Source organism: Syngnathus floridae, chromosome 2, assembly GCF_059516105.1.
Source record: "Syngnathus floridae isolate MCC-2025c chromosome 2, RoL_Sflo_1.0, whole genome shotgun sequence".
Classification (NCBI taxonomy): Eukaryota; Metazoa; Chordata; class Actinopteri; order Syngnathiformes; family Syngnathidae; genus Syngnathus; species Syngnathus floridae.
The window spans coordinates 11,533,109-11,552,986 of NC_142414.1; the positions used below are offsets into that span (position 1 = coordinate 11,533,109).

Sequence of the window (19,878 nt, forward strand, 5' to 3'; positions counted from 1 at the left end):
GAGTCATTAAAGAGAGTGCTGTAATTTGACATCTCGTAGCTCTGCAGTTTTAACTTGTGTTGTTTACACAAAATATTTGTATACAATACAGTTAGATTGCTTGCAATTATTCCTCCGCTTCAAACTTAGCTGGCCCCTTCAGGGTTGTCATGGCATGCATCTGGTGTCTCTCTCATGCTCATGTCGTCCCTCAGAAGGACAGGCCTGAGTTGTTCGGACAGGCCGCAGTTCTCCCCGCCAATGCTTGAACAATTGGAGGTAAAGACGCGAGAGACAGCCCATTTGTTTTGGGCTGGCGGTGATGCATGCTTTTGCAGTGAGCAGCACATTTTTACCATGCCGCCCAAAGCAGATTTGAGTAATGGATTGCTCAGGCCTGTCCACTCATACTGCTATTTTTATTATTGTCTTCCTTATAGTTTTCATTTTTCACACCTGGGAAGTAAAACAGAGGTTTCCCTTCAAGTATCTTTTTTTCTCTAAATGAGGCAGAGGCCTTAAACTGCCCCTTCCCCCACCCTCTCCCCTCGATTTTCCATCAACAGTCCTTCGCTTGTTTGTCCCCACTGACGGATTTTGTCTTAATGTCAGTGGGAGACAAATAAGGATTATCAACAGACAAACCAATAATTCAGGTTGGACAGCTTGGTAATGTTTTTCATCCATCACCCCACAACCCCCCCACCCATCACTTCGTCAGGCTGTGGTGATGTGAAGACACTGAAGCCTGACCTCCAAAAACACCAAATGCGATCAACCTAGTTAAAGAATTTATATAAAATCTGCACGTAACCTCAACTGAGCCTTGAAGATGATTCACTAAGTAGCTAAAATTATCTGGCGCTGCTGGCCCTAGGGAAGACACTGATATTTTGCATCGAGGCATTCACACGGGCACCTATAATGGGGACCTCTTAATTCCACTGACAGTTTTACAGGACCTGAATTATGGTGGCGCAGTTGTGCTGCTTGTTAGGCTTCACAGTAGGTTACACTAATATGCCTCCTCCCATTTGCTCTGGCCTTTCCCCTTGCACACACAGGCATAAAATTAGGTGATGCTGAGAGGCAGTCTCCGAGTGGGCGTGGCACTATTTATTTATTTTTGTTGAAATTGCGCTTGCCAGATTTTGTAATTGAACTGGTCATTTGTTAGGTCATATTTGCTAAGTGAGAGGTCATTGATGCTCACAATCTCAATTCTAGTATCAGAGTCAAAAGCCCTCTCGAAGTCTACAAAGTTCATGTACAGCGTTGGTTCTAACAGGTAACAAGTGTTAGTTTTATTGTGTTTACCGTATTTTCCACACTATAAGGTGCACCGGATTATAAGGCGCACCTTCAATGAATGGCCCATTTTAAAACTTTGTCCATATATAAGGATTATAAGGCGCATAGAATAAATAAGTCAACGTTGCGCAAACGTTTAACCATTTAAAAACATTCATTCATCCATTCATTCATTAATCTATCCATTCATCCATTCATTTATTCATTCAAAACACACACAAGCATGCTTTATGGTCATACATTTTGCTGAATTTGTTTGTTGCTTTCCACAAACTGTTCCCACAAAGTTGGAAGAGTAGAATTGTCGTTATTATATACATTTTATAAATATATAAAATAAATTAATGCCTCAATAGGATCCAGAGTAAAAGATGCTGTATGTTCTCTTTTCTTTTACACGAGACTAACACCAGCTTTCTCCCCAAACCTTTTACCTGGACAACCCCCTTGCTTCAGTACCAACTGGGTCCTGCCAAGTGATCCGTCTCTGTCAGCCTGCTAAAATGATAATGGCAATTAAAGCCGAAGAGTAATTGCCATTCGCTGCCTCTGATTCCCAACGGACCTTCAACGGGAAACAAAGTCCCTCACATGAATGAGCTTTGAGCCCCTGGAGGGCGGCCCGTGTCTGGGCGGGCGTATGGACGGGGTGGTGCGGGATGTTGTAGGATGGTGAGGTGGGTTGGAGGGCAGGATGGAGGAGGAAGGGTGATTTGTACCTTTTAACCTCCACTGATCATTGATGGCCTTGACGAGAAAAAAGTGGAGGAGAGAATAATAGATAAGCCACACGTACAGGCTGGGAATGCTTGCACACATGCACTCAAACACACAAACACACGCAAACACAGACACACACACGTTCAAGGTCGCTGTCAAAGGACTTATGGCTCTCACCGCTGGCCCCAGTTTGAGGAGCCTAATGGGAAGTGAAAGGAGTGTGACACCAGTGATCAGAGGTGACACAGGAGTACTTTAAGGTCAGAGAGGCAACCATTATTACCAGCCCTTATGGCAAATTCACTTTTAGGGTCTTTCCTATGGTAACGCTGCAAGTGCATACTTTAGTTCCAGTGGTCTTTGGGGGCTTTGCTTGTCCATGAAAAGACTGCATATAACTTTAGTCTCCATCAGTTTGATCACACCAATTTACGCTGACATGTCTCATTGCCATGTTTCTGTGACGGATACCCGAATGAGACTATCACCTGATTACAAATTTGATGGCTAATGACTACAGCATGTGTAACAAATGCATTGCACTTCCTTTGTCACTTGAGGGAATACTAGAGGTCGTTAGCGATGCCAATTTGGTTGCACCTCTGCTGGTAGGCCCACTAAGTGTGGTCTTTCTTTGGCTCCATGGTGCGCATGCTTCAAAATGCACACGCTTCGAACTTAGATCATTGCATTGTAATAGTTCACCACTGGATGGCGCAAAATTCAATTACACTTATGGGCAATTCAGAGTGGTCAATGGGCCTGTGATACATGTTTTTAGAAGGTCGGAGGAAACCGGACAAAACTCACGCAGGCACAGGGAGAACATGCAAACTCCGCGCAGGAAGACCGAAGCCAGAATGGAACCCTGCACCTTGTGGATGTGATAACCAACGCTCCACCGTGCTGCCGGGGAAATCCTAATAATCACCTCGTAATACTGTTGCCCTGACATTTATATTATATACAGAAGTCAGGGAAAAATTATGGGCACAATTATTGGCGGACCTCATAAAAGGACGCAGAAGGCCATTTGGCAGTTTGACTCCTGTTCTGTTATGTTTTAGCAAGCCGCATGCAATTTGTGCTTGGAATCTTCCACTAACTAGATGCCGATGACAATGCCACTACATCACTTCATGGATACAACATATTGTCATTGGCGTGTGGAGCGTGTGGGCGGAAGGTTAAAAAGCCGAGAGCATGCGTAGGTGATGGTTATCACGGGCGTTATCACCCATCAAGACTAAGGCCTGACCCAGGGCACACACCAGCTGTGACCCCGGTTTGAAAAGTTCCAAACCACTTGGTCGTGTTAGCTCATTTTAACCCATGCGCTATTATGACGCCTAGATCCCGTGACCCAAAGCATCTGTTGTGTGTTGAGTGGAGGCGGAAAGGAGGGCGGACAACATCAGGCGACTTCGGAGGCCCACTGAGCTCCATCACAAGAGTAATGATCAGCACAGCGTCAACGTGACAATAATCGCCTCTAACTTCATCAACGCAATTTACACCAGCAGGCAAGCAAAGGCCTTCACATTCACATTGCGATTGTCCTCTCAGCTAAAATCGTCAACCTAAAATATGGACGCTTACACGCGTAGTGTCACAGTACGTCGGCGCCACATTGACTTATTACATGCGAACGTGCCACCAAATCCATAATGAGACTCCTTTTGTTGCCCTGTTGTTGTTGGAAATGTAATCATGAAAGATGAAACACAGCCTTCAATGAGATGGTTGTAAAAGAGCATAATTAATATGGGCTTTTGCAAGAACAATCCCCGCTTTACAGGAGCCCCGCGTTGGCCGTGAAATTAATTAAGTGTGCCAGGATTTATGGCCTGCGCTTGGAAATGAAGAGAATTAATCGCAGGCCGAAGATGGATGCTCGCTGGAAAATGATGATGCCCGTGACCATGTGGGGGGGAAGTTTGTAACTGCTTTAGGGGCATGCGCTTGGATGGGAATTGGGGATTTTGACTTGATTATATGCTCCCAGGCAACAGCTGGAACAGAGGTGAGATGTTTTTGTATTTGGGCCAGCTTGGCATTATTGGAAGATGTTCTGTTTTCACTCTGCTTTCTCACAATATGGCATCAGGTGCAAAGTTTGGATTCTATGAGAGTAGGGATTTTTTCCAGAGAGAGTCCTGTTGAGCTTGCAGCTTTGTCTGTTGGCAAAACGTAGACTCAAATACAGACAAGAAAGTTAGGTAGGTTGGATCCGAGGTAGCTGGGTCAGCCGAGTTTCATGCAGTCGAGATAAGGAATCGAGGGAAGGATAGAGCGGGAGATCCAGAGCCGGATCGGTGCAGCATCTGCAGGAATGAAGACTTTATATCAGTTCAAAAGGGATGATTTTTCGTTCCTACCCTCACCTATGGTCACGAACTGTGGGTCGTGACCGAGAGAATAAAGTCCCAGATACGAGAGACTGGATTGAGTTTACTGTTCAAAACCCATTGGCCCAAAATTTGAACTAGTTCATTGAAGTCATTCAGGTACAACACTGTGTCTTAAATCTTGTGCGTGGTCATTCAACTAATTAAAGACGTATCTCAAGGCATCACCGTACTCTCATATTTTGTCGACGGGGTTCATCCAGAGAACATGGTCGCGATTTATTTGAACAGGTACAGAACCCCGAAACCTCCTACGCTTTTTGTGTGTGCATCTGTGTGTGTGTTTTGTAATAATGGAAAGCTAATTACCCACCTCCCGTGTCCCTGGACAGCGCCACAATGTCTGGGTTGGATCTGTGTGTGGGATGGTTCATAGTGGTAATTAGCTTCATACACACACACGCACACAGACAAGATAAATGAAGGTTGGCTGGGTGTCTGTTGTTGGACAGTTGATTGGGCAGGTACTCGGGGAGTGTCTCGGGTCTCCAGAGCATGTCCGCTGTGATGATTGTGCCTGCGTGCCAGTGTGTGTGTGTACGTGTGTGTGCACACAAAAGAGCTCTTAGCCCAAATTGCTGTCTCTTGTCTTATTGTCAGAGTGATTATGAAATATTGTTTAATTTACTGGGCTGCAGAGCCTTGTGTGATTTTGATGAATCTGAGCTTTTATTGTTTTGTTCACTTTATTGTCTGGTGGTTACATGTCATGCGGTTGTGTTCTCGAACGTGTCGACTATCTACACGAACACAAGTACAGCATGTTATAAGGCACTCTGATTGACATGGATATAAATTGAGTGTAAATTACATCAAACATCTGACTCACCTGGGGAGGGCAAATGAAAACACCTTTTTTCCACTGTTTTTTTAATTCCGTTTGTGATGGCGCACACGTTTTTGTGACGTGCATGTACAGTAAGTAGTTTCCGCCGTTCTTACTCCATGTCATATAGATCTTGGTTCTTGTTTTTATCTCAGATTCTGTCTTCTACTCTTGTGCAGATTAAATTCCATTTCTTTCTTTACGCTCTTTTTGTTTGGTCTTGTGTACGTAATTACATTCTATGGAGCTGAGTTCCTTACATAATGTTTTTTTTCTACACTTACGTTTATTTCTCTTGTTACAGCATCTGTACTTCCTGCTATGGCTCTGCTCATCCACTTTTTGTAGTTATGCTTTCTCGCTACATATTGTTTTCCACATCAACGTTTTGTTGTTGCAGCTTTTCATTGTACACTATGTTATTATTGCTCACATTGTTGTGCTCTTTCTTTCAAGGAAACCTTGTTTGTTTCCACATAGTTTGCTTGCTTTCTGCTCTGGGGTCCAATATTCAGTTTGCTTGTTCACAACAGGGTGTATTAACAGTTTTAAAATGGCTAGGAGTAACTGAATGGTAGAGTTGAACAGAAATGCTGCTAATTTTGATTTCGGAATCTTCTCTGATACCTGTGACACCTCCACCTCTAAACAGGGGGTGTCTATGTTCATCCATGTTTTTTGTGGCCCTCGGTAAATTGTTGTCTGTGTCTGCCCTCCATCCTTTTTGGTTCATTGTGATATTACAGGATTTACCGCAATTGTATCAAAGTCCGGTCTCCACAAAGATTCTGTGATGAGCTCAGCTGAACCGCACTGCTCGGTCGAAAAAAGGTTGCGAGCTCGTGTGGGCGAGAGTGAGACAGGAGGAAGGTCTTGGCCCACTCAAACTGATTATACAGCTATCGACAGGGACCCAGAAAACAGGCACTCTCTTTCCTCTTGATTGAATTAAACACCTTTTATGGGGCAAATCGATGGGATGGAGATGATGAGGGAGGGGCCGTGGTGTCCGTGCAAGCAATGGTATAAACCGAGAGCTGAGCCAGTGTTATGATATGTGGAGGTGAGGTTTGTCTTTTACCCCCCACCACCACCATTTACCAACTCACACTCTATACAAAGGCAGTTGAGAGGTCTGATGCCCTGTTGTAATTCAGGCAAATCAATGCTTTTAAACCATTTAGCCATGACTGGTGATGAAGAACAGTCAGCGTCCGCCAAGTATGCATGTCCAAGACCCAAATCAATCAAAATTACAGTTCCAGCCTGGGACGGTGCAGAGAGAAGACTGGGCTACACAGCACATTCACAGCTTTTATGGCATATAATAAACATGAGCACTCCACTAGTTGTTTTGATTTTTGGTTTGAAGAAGAGCAAGCTTTTAAGTGTCACACTTTCACATGCACAACTAAAATATGTGACCTTGTTTTATCCCATTACAGACATTGCACAATAATATCACTGAACCAATATTATACTCAATTTTTATAGGTTAACATTGAGATCATTGAGCAATTCGAGAATTATTTCCAAAGCCAATGCAGACCATAAGCGTGAAATGCAGAACAGGCGTAAAACAACAATGTCAGAAAGGTGAACTAGACTAACATACAGCTTATGATAACTAAAGGAGGTGGAGGGCGCTAAATGCCAGAAGGAAAACAGAAACATAACACTACTACTTGTATTTTAATATTGGTTGTTATGGTAAAAAAGTTGAAAAACACTGCTTTAGGTGGTAGTGAGCTAGATAGAAATTAATTGAAATGAAATAATGGAAAATTCTAACGACCATTTAATACCTGGCCTTGGAGCCAATGGACTAAATGGCAAAGTGACATTATGAACTTGGCCTGTATATTTAGTGCCTTTCCTAAACTCCTCACTGTGACATCTTCTTGCTACGCTACGCCCCACTCGTCAAAATCAACCATTCAGCCCGGACATCCCCTATTAGTCAACCCCGCAATCCTGAAAGCCGCCGTACTAACACAAGGCCAATGAACACCGCTGTCAACAGCAGCCAAACCAATTAAAGTGTCTAATGAGCGTCTTGTATAACACTAACACGACCATTAAAGAGCATTTAAAGCCAACATGTAGGTATCAGGTGCAGGGTTGCGGGTTACCGTGTCATGCCTGATTAGTATTCAAGCTGCGTTTGGGTTCCATTAAGGCGTCATTCGCAAACGTATGGATCCAACGCATCTGAGGTTTTATAAACTGCTTTCATGCTGATGAGAACAATCTCCCCTCATAAAGAGTGCCGTCGATATGCGAGACAGATAAATAAATATGGGGCATGTGGAGTGTGTTTGAGAAAACTGTGAGTTGACAGTATTACACAGGCACTCAGTTTAATACCCAGCCATAATATTGCTGAGGGAACAGGCCCAAGGCGCTACTTTCTTTTATTAGTCATTCACTGGGATTATGGACACATTGCTTCCATTACCTGAGAGAGGAGCAGAAGCCTTGGCCCATGGGGACGACCAAATAACTCTCTCTCTTACACGCTTTCTCTCTCTCTGCACATTAACATACACTCTGGTTGAAACAGATCCCGGCATCCATACACAGACGCACACACACGTAATTGCACACAGTCCATCATTAAGACAAACACGGACTTCTATGGAACCTTTTTACCAGAAGAAAGAGTACAATCAATATAGTGTTTAAATAAATGGCGACTGAACAGATCCATATTAAAGTTGCTGGAAGACATTAAGTCAAACAGACTCTGGATGTAACCTTTGTGCATGTGTCCTTCGGTGTCCATCATTTTCATGTATGACTTGATTTGCTCTTAAATCCGGAGCTTGCTCCAAGATAGGTGGAGGTTGCTCGGTCAAGATTGTGCGCACACACACACACACTTACACACATCAGTTTTGTCAGCAGTGATGCAATGAGGCTGATGGATGAGCAGCGAAAGAAAGAATGGATGGACGAATTTGATTTGTCTTAACGCAGAGGGACCTCAAGGTGGCTGCAAGTGTCACCACGGCAGTTGTGAATGTGTGTCAAAATAAATGAATTACAAATCAATAGGTAATTCTGCTATTTGCATAACTCAATTGCTGTTGTTTCCTTAACTGACTCCATCATCCTTCCAAGTTCATCATGATGTGATTGATTGTGTTTTTCTGGATATTTCTGGCCTCCCGCAAGTTTTGAGATATGGGCAGAAGAGGTGTTCGAATACGAGCCAAACATAGTCAAGGTTCGAAGCAAGTCACTCTCTCTTTCTCATGGGTTATTTCCACATACAGTAACATAATAGGAATAAAATCAACATAAAAAGAAACATAACACTAGTTTAACGTGACTAACAATAAGATAAACCAGAGGACCAAATTCAAGCAAACTGAACAGACAATGTGGCCAGGGGGAGCTGATTGGTAGACATCAGGAACAGGACTGATGAGCACTGTTGGAAATGAAAACGGGTCAACAAAAATATAGATCATGAAAGCTGTGGTGTGTTTTGATTGGAGAAAAAAATATATATATTATTTGTCGTTGTATTTTTTCAAAGAACTGATAAATTGTACAGTTAGAAACTCATGTTTAAACATTTTCATTTAATAGTTAAATTGAGAGGGGCAGGGCCAGGCTGTTAATAGCAGTTCACAAAATGAATGTGTTCTTATCCTGTCAGTGCGTCCATTATGAACTTTGAGTCCTTCTATGTTAATACTTGATGACTGACACCCAGTTAAAGTGCACCTTCAGTCCATCGCTCATCGTGACATGCGCAGTCCATACATGCCGGTGGGCATGCACGCATATTATTAATATTTACGCTCCAAAACACCACCAGGCGGCCACTCTCCTGACGCCCACTGTGGGCATAAATTTTTCGGCTGTGACTTAAAAGACAAATCGCCAATAAAAATGCCAAGCGTGTTCACACATGCGTTTCTGGCACAATCAAATCAATTTCCTCTAAGTAGCCATAAACATGTTCTCTTGCAAAACAAGTGTGAGAGGTGCCATCATCACCAGGCTCCCTTGGGCTACCCCACCTCGGGGGTCTCTCCGTAGGGGTCAAGAATCAAGACCTAATCTGTCTAAGTCCACTAGACTACGACTTCAGCCATGTCCGAGTCTTCTAATCACAAGACTACGTCCATTAATCAGTAGTGAGCGGCACAGTGACAAAGAGGAAGCCCAGCAGGGGATGAAGTCAGTCAGGGGAGGAACCCCGGTCCTGGGGCAGAGCCCTGGCAATGCTCCAGGCCAACATCAAGGACCAGACAAGGGGGTGCGTTTAGCTTTAGCCGTGATTAATGACCAATTGTCACAAGTGAGATTTGTCTATATCTTGGAACTAAATTGGCAGCGCTATTTCCACATATTTGCGCCATAGTAATTCTGCCCAGGCTTTCAAGGCGGGGATTCAGACTACTATCTCATCGATTGTCTTCGCCGTGGTGACTGATTGTAATCACAATTGAGTATAACCACTTTTTGCATTTAATCACAATATACAGCACACCCTCCCCCAACATGCACACACCTTCCAGATCCAGTCCCTTCTTTTCTCCATCGTTCCTAAAGCTTGGGCCCCAAGCTTACACTCACGGGAGTCGACACTCAGCTTCTACAAATCCAGTTAATATTCATTGGCTCATTAAAGATTGATAGTGAGCTGTAAAAGGGGAAATCATACACATATACCAACACAAAATCCTGCCTTTAGCTTGTAATTGTGCTTTACAGAGGAGCTCTGGTTCAGGTGCTCCCTTGGTCCTTGTTTGTGAAGGTTAGGGAGATGTCGACCTGAACATTGGGCACCAATGGCCTCCCTCATCAAGGCAAACCGAGACTCACTGAGTCATAAACGCAAGGCCGGGGCAATCGGGTGCAGGATTGCCCCCCTGAGGCCTCAGTTAATTTCTACTGCTGAAATATTTAAAAGTCTGTGCCCAAAGAGACCCGAAGTAGGAAATCTTTAACAAAGGCCTGGATATACTCTATGCTGGTTGGGGTAAACCTTGGTGAAGCTAATTGGACAAGACAATATCATTCTTTTGTTTGTTTACTCTTTATGCATCTTCTTTTTGTTGTTTTGTTTTCTTAATACAATTTTAAACTTGGTTGTTCCCCCCCTCTCGGCCTATCACTGTTGTCGTGACCCTGCCGTTTGTCCCAAGAGTCTCGGGCCTCGGCAACACCACAAACACAATTTTGGTAATAACATTTGCCGCACGGTTGAAGGAGAGAAAGTCGTGGCTGTCAAAAGCACCTCAGTGCTTCAGCGAAGAAAACGTGACCCGACACATGACAGATTCTTAGGTTTGTACAAATGGACATCTCCCCAGTTCCCCTCCTTCTCAGCCCAAGAGTGCTTAAATCCTTACGCCCCCCCTCCCCTTATTTGACTGCCCATCTCAAAGCATGCTGTCGCCCCTTCACTCTCCCCATGTCAAATGGGCAGAAATCATTGCATTATTAATTGTGCGTGGAAAGCCAAGTCATCTCATCAAATCTAATTCAATCAAACTGCCGCCACATGACCCTTATGGACATGTGCAAAAAAAAAAAAAAATGGAGTTCAACAAGACCTTCACGCTCCTTCTTTTTGCAAATGTATATACATTAACAGTATTCTGTGTATAGACGCATTGAACAGTAAACCTAAGCCTTTATGTATTTTCTCCTTACAGCAGCCCTCAACTCCGCCCGCTGGTATCATAAAAGTAAGGTAAGACCCTCTCAATCATTTGCTCAATCAATGGAGATGATTGGACCAGTGAACAGGAACACATTGGGTTAATACCTCCAACCTGCTCTGCACCTGACGTGACTCACAGCCACCCAGGGTGCGCTCACATCCCATTTGTCACTGCAGTTTTTCCCGGAGCTGGGGCCAAAGATTGAACGGGCCGCCGTGGAAATATGATTTTGCGAACGCATTGTTAACTCACCGGGGAGAGGGCTTTGCCAAATTCTATCAAAGCGTGCAACTGTGTATTAAATGACTATCAAAAGGCCAGCTATCATTTTTCATGCCATAACCATGACGTGCCCCGGGACTAACCCTTTTGCAATCACAAGCGGGGCTATTGCTATTGATCCAGTGGCAATGGCTATTGTGAAAGTGTCGACACAGTGTATGAAAGTGGCACACGCACGCAAACAGAAGCAAGGCAGATGGAAGGAATGTCATGCATGTTGAAGTTTTGTTTGATGCGTACAAATGCCTGTTTGTGTGTTGGTCATTTCTCAGACGAGCGCAGGCCAGCAGAGCTGACAGAAGGAGATTTACCCCACTGTGGTAGTGATCACAGCTGACTTCAGTCATGTCCGATCACAGCGGCTTTTCTCATTCCACTTAAATACATCCTTTTAAATTCATGCACTGATAGTCACAACACACTGGAGAGCAGACAACTGTTTTTTGACAAGGGCAAATTTGGCATAGGTGGGCACTTGGACATACTTGTGCAACATCACCAATAATATTAATAATAATAACGATAATTATTGATAATAACAATAATAACACATTCAATTAATTGACATCTACAGTTACTCGAAGGATTTGATTCCCGCTGTTCACAAATTCATGCCTGCAATCCACCACACATGTCCACATAGTTCAGTATTTGTCTGTCTGCACCCAAATTAAATTCATCAAAAAACGTGTTAGCCCAGAGGTGCTGTGTCTGTGATCAGACATGATATGATTAGGCCTAGGCTTGACTTTCCTTAGGTCAACTTTCTGCCACCCAATTGTCTCTGTACTAGTGATGCTCTGCTGCGCCGACACATGCATATTGGTTAGGCTTAGAGAATGAGAATGGTCTGCCAAATTTGGGAATCCACAGGCAGATGCACTCTCTATAAAAATAAAACTAGAGCCCATAGGTGGAAGACCTCAGAATTACTTTCTTCCCACGCTATTGCCAAAAGTTTGATGTCTGACCATAGTGATCCGTATGGAAACAGGGGTTGTGAGTGGGCGAAAGAGGGTCCCAGTGGGCGGCAGGTCACGGATCTTGGGTGAGCAAACATCAAAATGTCCCCATATCCCAGAATGGTTACTGAATGCGATCTTCAGTGTGTAGGAAGAGAGCTGGTTAAAGTTTAACCAGCCCCATCCTGTTCTCCATAACCCTCCATCAGCCAGACCCATTGCCTCCACCCCCAGTGACCCCCACCCTGTTAGAGACAGAAGTGATGGATCGCTCCTGTCATTGTGCTCTGTGAGGGGACCGCTGCATAGAGGGAGCCAGGCTCCTTGTTAATCTGACCCTCTGAGCCAGAGTGGACGACACATTATGACAACCCCCTTCTAGAAAGACAAAAAAGAACACATGGCATGGAGCTAAACTCACCCGCCTACGCATGACACGCGACACTCTTAGCCTTCTTACGTAGTTTTGTTGCACTCCTAACCGCAGGAAGCCCCGAGAACCCACACGCATCCACTGTAGTGAAAAAACACGTGAGAAAGTTGGTCAAAAAGAGAAAAACAAGAAAGAGAGGAGGAGGAAGAGATGGCGAGCAGCTGTGTGAAGTGACAGGACAGCACTGATGACTAATGATGCTGCATGAACTCACGTTATTGACGAGTGATCAGTCATGTGCCGATGCCATCTCTGCCCCTGAACCATATGGTGATGAAACCGGATGCAGTTTTGGTAGAAAAAGACAGATAATAACAAAACAGAAACTCACTAAATGATTGCATCTAATGACATAGAGGCACCAACCACAACAGCCTTGCTTCCATAGGATGCAAAAAAAAAGCTTACATTTGGAGTTATCATTCATTTAATATTACTTTTTTTAGATGCAAACAAACATGTCACAGAAGCAGCAGTTGTAGGTGACAAGGACACCTTTGTTAATATTTATATTACAAATAATTCCACACCATTAAACAACAGCTATCACCTAGTATCAAGCAAAATTACAATGAAAAAGCTTAGATACAAAATTTCACAATAGAAGTTTGCAGAGCTAATTTTTCCTTGAGAGGTGCTTGCAGTTAATGCAAAGGACATGGGTCAATTTAACAACAAAAAAAAGTTTTTCATTGTGGGGTCAGAGCTCCACCCATTTGGGCCTGAACGTGTTTTCATGGCGCACAACAGTGACAAGCTCACGTGAGCCTGCATATGTGGGTGGAGTCTGTGACACACGCGTGCTGCACCTCTCTCAGCTGACGTGTATAATATGGGACAAGTCCACCAAGACCCATCCATCAAGTGTGCCCAAATAGGCCCTGCGCCACTGTTGACACAAGGTTAACAACGTGACTCTGATAGAGGTAACCGACGCTCGCAGCAAGACGGAGACCGACACGCAGAAAGATGGATTGGACTGTGATCGACATTTAATTTGAATGATTGCAAATATTTCCAGTTAGGAGAAAATTGAGGACATAATAAAGTGGCCAAGCTGTAAGAGGAGGATTTCAACTCAGACACTCCTCAGCGTAGCCTAGTGGATTGTTTTGCCTCTTAGCCAATACCCATAAATGACATCACACTGTTTACAACGGTTGAAATAGTCTGTAGTGAGTCCTGCAAAATATCTATGGATTTTTTTTAAACGTGTGTTTGAAAGGCAATATGCAAATCACAATAACAGAAATGGACTTTAATGGAAATTTTGGACATTTCTGTATGTCCGAGAGGAGTTTTAATGTTAATGGCCTTTTCGTCAGTAGCACATCAACTAACTCCTACTTAACAACACAAAGATTTAGGTTAAATTCAGTGAAAATGAGGAATGGTATATAATGCCGCCGGGCAGATCGATTAAGTATCGATAGAGTCAATGTGTCCATTTGTTTCCTATTATTTGTATAAATTCCACATGAAGACGTTTAACTTCCTCTCTGCCTGTCTCAGTAATCACAATACATTATTACACATTAACGTGCACTAATGTACAAGTAATCAATTCTGCGGTATGGCAACAACCAGAAAGTCATTACAACTTTTCGGGTGCATCGATTTCTAAACTACTATGCAGGCTTTGTGGAAAAAGTCCAAGCTTATGGACAGTTGTGCATCATGCCAGGAAAGCTCAGACAGAAAGCTGCAAGGAGGTACGGAAAGGATGTGCAGGTGAAGGAAAACGCAAGGGAAATGTAGCGTAATCTCATCCTCAGCCAGCTTTTTAACACAGGGGCCAATTTAATTGCACTTAAAGCAAAATGGCAGAACATCAATCGTGATGAGTGGATCTGCATCGTAGTTCTCCCAGGCCAATCTATCACGATCTCTGCACCCCCCTAGATCTTTCCCCTTGCACTAACACACTCATACGTGCCCATACACCATCTGTTTGTTCCCATCATGCCCCCCTCACAGAATGTCTGATGTTTGGTTGCAGTACCTTGGACAATGGGAGTGGAGAGTTTGCTCTTATAGTTTTGTGCGTATTATATTATCTTGCAAAATTTCATGGGAGGATTGCAAACTAACATTATATCTTCCAATATTTTCTTATTGGTTGCGCTTTTGAGGCAAAAATCCCAATCAACATAACCAATATACACATCCAGTAACGACTGACATGGAGGTGGCTCCATTTTACGCAAAAAAAGGTTATGAGCTTTGTATTGGTAGATATTACCTTATTCAAATAGCATATTGATCAGACTAAATTAATTGCAAGCATACCATACAGAAACAGCAATGTGAGGTTGCTGACAGGGTAGAAAATGACAGGGTGGATATTTCTGGTTTTATGAGAACATGAAGGATCTTTGCCGAACACGTCGGTTAGAAAACTGAACAAATATATTTTGAAATTTTGAAAGATTTAATAATATTTGATATTTCACTACGAGAGGTTGGACATGTTTAAGCTTGGCAGTCTCCAGGGTAGGTAGCTTTTGTTGAGGCAAAATCTAATGTGTGTTGTGTGAGAACATTCCAAAAATAGGCTAAATAAAGACATCCTGAGTTCCGACTTATGCATATCACTCACCAATACAAGCAGCTATTGTATGTTTTTGTTACAGCTGTTCTAATTGCACCATACACTATATAATGCATACTGAAAGCCAATGCATGCACATAAATGTAAGGTAAACAGTGGAGAAGCAAGCATTAGAGCTTCAGCCAATAGTTCTGCGGTTAGACAATGGTAACTGCGTCCTGTACTATAAGCATCTTGAACTCTTAGTGGCTATGGAACACTTAAATACAGAAAGCTCTGGCATCATCCAAGCCATAAAGCATAAAGAGGACTTACTATGTAGCATTGAAAGCAAGGGACACAGCATATAGACGGGTAATGATCTCTTAATGCGGTGGCCTCTCTGCCTCTCTCTCTCCCCACAACCTCTTGCACTCCTATCTCGCTCTTGTCCCACTCCATACTGTTACATTAGCACGGATAATAAATGAGGCTCCAACAGCACAAGCATCAACTTTTTATGACCCACCTAACTAGCCTTATCAAATGTGCATGTGATTACTCAGCCAGGTGACAGACGGCAAGATGGATGGACAGATAGAGAAGGACGTGGGGTGCACAGGCCACGAAAAAAAGGGTCACAGGTGGAATTAGATGATTCGTTCGTGTATGAAGGAAGGAGTGCCGAAAAGTAGTAGGAGGAGGAGAAAACCAAAGGGAAATGTGTTGTAGGAGCGTCTGAAGTGCTACTCTGGGTGGCTTCTCTGAATGGGCTGCTTAAGACAGAGTGGACAGGCTGTACAGGCCAAGAAAGGCTCTGTTGTCCTCGACATGATAACTTTGATCCATACAACAAGTCAGTAATATTGTTAAGCAGCAGTGGGTTAATACTTGAACCAACTCTTAGGGCGCAGTCTCCAGGGAGACAATTGAAAAGCAGTAGAGGAAATGGATTGATGTATTGATATGTATGAAACAGATATGAACGCTACAAAAGCAATATGGTGTATGTATAGCGTGCTATATATAGGGAGCATCAAAAGCTCCAGGACAAAAGCTATGCAGTGTTCCCTCATTTATCGAAGGGGTTACATTCCAAAAAAAATGCCCCCGATAAATGAAATCTGCAAAGCCGAGTTTTTCATTATATGCTGTTAGGGCCCACCACCAAACACACACGGTCCCCTTCCTAAAAAATACTTGTTATACTTTATAAATGTAACTTTTGAAATGCAAAATGCTGTCAGGTTGTGAGGATACCCGGCAGCCGATGAGTACCCTGGATCGTTGGCCAATATTTTTTGAAATTATCCTTATCCTTTAACTAGAATCCTGTGGTGCATTTCAGCCAATTCTTTTAGCTAAATTTTTTTAAATGATCCTTTATATTATTATTTAACCAGAATCCCGTGGTGCATTTCAGCGAATTCTTGTTGTCTTGTTGTCTCTTGCTGTTTCTTCGTCATCTACCTATACTTGCCTCACCTGGTCTGTCTCCCTTTCTGTTAAGGCCGAGGTCAACGCAGTCTCCTGAGCTCTCTCAACTTAAAATATTTTCCCAAATTGTCTTCCTTAGTGTTGAGAATGTACAAGACTCATTCATTCATTCAGTGTCATATTAGCTCTATGACTAACAGTGTGGTTGAATGCTAAACATGTGTGACATGTTCTTTTTGTTCCGCCTCATTAACAAATGGTGGGAGTTTGAAATTTTCAGATTGAGGGTAATTAAAATGACAAAAACAACCCATCATTCCTAATGCGGCTGTGATGACACCTCAAATGTAGGAGAATGCCAGCCGCTCCACCTCCTTTTCCTCCTCGTGGCTCCCTGGGTTCATCTCGCTCTCCAGTTCGGCTGTGGCTGCAGAATCATTAACCGGGCCGTGTGAGAAGGATGTGCTGACAGAACACCCAGCCATTGTGCTTCCTGTCATCTTCAGGAAATCAGGGCTTCCCCTGCTGTCAAGGTAAAGCACCGGTGGGTGACAAGCGATGTCAGTCTTTCTCTTAGTTCCTCCTTTTGCTTTTTTCCCTATATTTATCTCATTCTCTCTACATCCATCTATCAGTGATATTGCAGCAAGAAGAACTTACTGCAAAAACAAAATCACAGATTGTCGTTTAGTAATGGGCTAGATTGACAAGAGGATGGACGGATCTGGGATATCGTGCGTAGCAGCACATAGTAGAAGAAGCATCTACAACATAGGTATCAAACTCAAGGCCTGGGGGGCAGATACGGCCCGCCACATCATTTTATGTGGCCCGCGAAGACAAATTTTGCATCGATGTCATTACTAAAATTACAAATTGTCTTCACTTTAAAAAAATAGAGACATTGCTTGTAATTTTTATTATCATTTGTCTTTTTAAAATATTCAAACAATCATCAGTTTGTTTTGAAGCCTACTTATATTGTTTATAGAAGACGTTGAAACGATGACTCCGATGCGGCCCGTGACAAAAATGACTTTGACACCCCTGATGTACAATAACTCAAACTGTAGTGTGTCCATCAAAAAGCTAGATTACATGGCATTGTCACATGCGTCTGTTATTCTGGCCACCTCCTGTGTATGCATGTGCACCCTTGTGTAACTGATGGAGAGGGTATGCTCTGTCACCAGTAGCACAGAGTTGACGCTTCCTTTACATGGCAGCTGCAAGACGCCAGTGATGAATCAGAGTCAGCAAAAGCATTGATCAGAACCAAAGTTAATCATTGCTTCGAGAACCCGAGGAGGATAGAGGCTGCCTGGGGAGACGTAAGGCGAGTGGGTAGCTTCACCACAGGAGGCCTGTGGCTCTACAGTAAAGGAATTCTGCTTGGTTGGAGGACACACAAGTGTCCAAAGATTTGACTAAAGGAGCTGGAAGTGTACATGGTGGATGTGTAATGAATTCTGTCAGGCAATATTATCTGCTCATATTCAGCCAAATGATTCAGAACTCATTGGATGGCACTTAAAATGCAACTGGACAATGAAGCAAGAATACTGTGAAAGCAACCAAGGAGCATTAGCCAGCATCCAATTGACCGTGCACCTAAAATGACCAAACTGAAAATGGTCTCAAGAACAAACTGGAACTGAAGACAGCAGCTCCAGTAAGCCTGGCAGAACATTATTGGGGATTAAAGCCAGCATCTGGTGATCGCTATGCTCTGCTGAATCTTCACTTTATTCCTCCTCATACATCCCGATCAACAGACTATGCTGTTTCTCCTTTCCCTCCTCTTCTCGGCTCACAGGACGTCCCTCTGGGATCTCTTCCCGTGACCCTACCCCCATCACCAGTGCCAGCAGCAGCATCAAAGTCCAGGATGCTTTCTCTAAGACACACAAAAATAAAATGTCCAAGGGAAGCACACGTGAGCCCACAAATGCTGATAAAAACACACACCGCCATGCACAGACACTTGAAGGAATGTCAGATATGCCAGTAGGAAGGATGAGGGGCAATGAGAGTACAAAGGGGGTCCGTCTCCAAAGAGGGGAGGAAAAACAGGGCAATAAAACCATCATGCGGAGCCAAGAATCTGCTGATGGCACAAATACATATACGCAAGTTCAGAGAGGCAAAAGAGGACCTGTCAAACAGATAAAGCCATCACTTCTCCTTTTCATCCCTTGGTTTGTCCACAAGTATCCCTTTCACCTCCCTTTTGTCCCGCCAACACTTGTCAGGCGAGAAAGTCATTAATGTTTAGCTGGGTAGTGATGGCAGCGCTGACGACACGCATCTAAGGAGACGAGATGAGGGACAGTCCATCAAAAGGTGCCCATTTAGAGTGGGAAGGGGAGGAGGAAGTGGATGGACAGGAAAGGAGCCATCTTTCTTTGCAAAGTTAAAGGTTACGTCACCAAGGTGGGCCACAAAATGACGTGATTGTCATCCCCAGCCTCCTCGCTCCCTTTGTAGCTTTCTTCACATCCACCTACACAGTCCTCGTCTCGCCAGCCCTCCACTCCCCTCCCCTTGCTTGTCAGCAGTTTGATTCAATACCTGCAGGTTAGTTACTCATTGAGCTGAGGAGGTGCTGGATCCAGTGAAGTTGCATGGACGGCTGACTATGGAGGGCTGGGCTTTGACTGACAGATGTGCCGGCGTCGTCCATTCCTTCCTGTAAAGACACAAAACACAGGAAATGGAGGGAGGGAAAAAGTTTTTCAATATGAATGGTACACTGCAGGCGCGGTTAATAATTGGAAAGTGTTAGAGTAGTGATTACCGGTCACATTAGTATGCCGAGAGACATCGTCAGGTGTGGTTTGAGAATGATTGTTTATTGACTAAAAATAGTGTCGTTTTATTTCATCTATCCGTGCCAGCATTGTATAGTGACAGGATGAACGACGACAGTCAGGTCCATAAATATTGGGAAATGGACATGAGTGTGATCTTTTTGAATGTAAAACAAGATCAGCAAGTAAAATGCATGTCAGGTGATGGACCTGGTCGTTGCAAAATATTCCACTTCCTCGCCCTCAAAAACTGTTTTGAGTCATTGCCCAGATAATCACATTGCCTAATTCAAAATTCTTCTTCCATTGGCAGCCATCGATGCCCACCTGGCCCCGGAACAGTTGAGCAGCAAATTGCTCCGTTACTTCCAGTCCCTTCATACAACTGATTTGGCTGTACGTACTCTAAATTTCAAGCTGGAGCTAAAACACATCTTGTTCGTTTCATTTCAAATTGACTGTGGTTATATTTACAGTATGAACATTTTGGCTG

General features: G+C 43.6%; 1 protein-coding gene across 3 annotated transcripts in view; it reads left to right on the forward strand.

Moving 5' to 3' along the window:
• Positions 1 to 19,878, forward strand: part of LOC148401755 (uncharacterized) — a 180,809-nt gene that overhangs the window by 155,925 nt on the left and 5,006 nt on the right. For 2 of the 3 annotated variants that reach the window (XM_088357032.1, XM_088357041.1), the window contains one exon: positions 10,923 to 10,960. In XM_088357032.1, the coding sequence (XP_088213158.1) occupies positions 10,923 to 10,960 (38 nt within the window). Of the gene's footprint in view, positions 1 to 10,922; positions 10,961 to 16,926; positions 17,109 to 19,878 lie in introns of all 3 variants that reach the window. The other variant, XR_015853260.1, reaches the window with a different exon arrangement.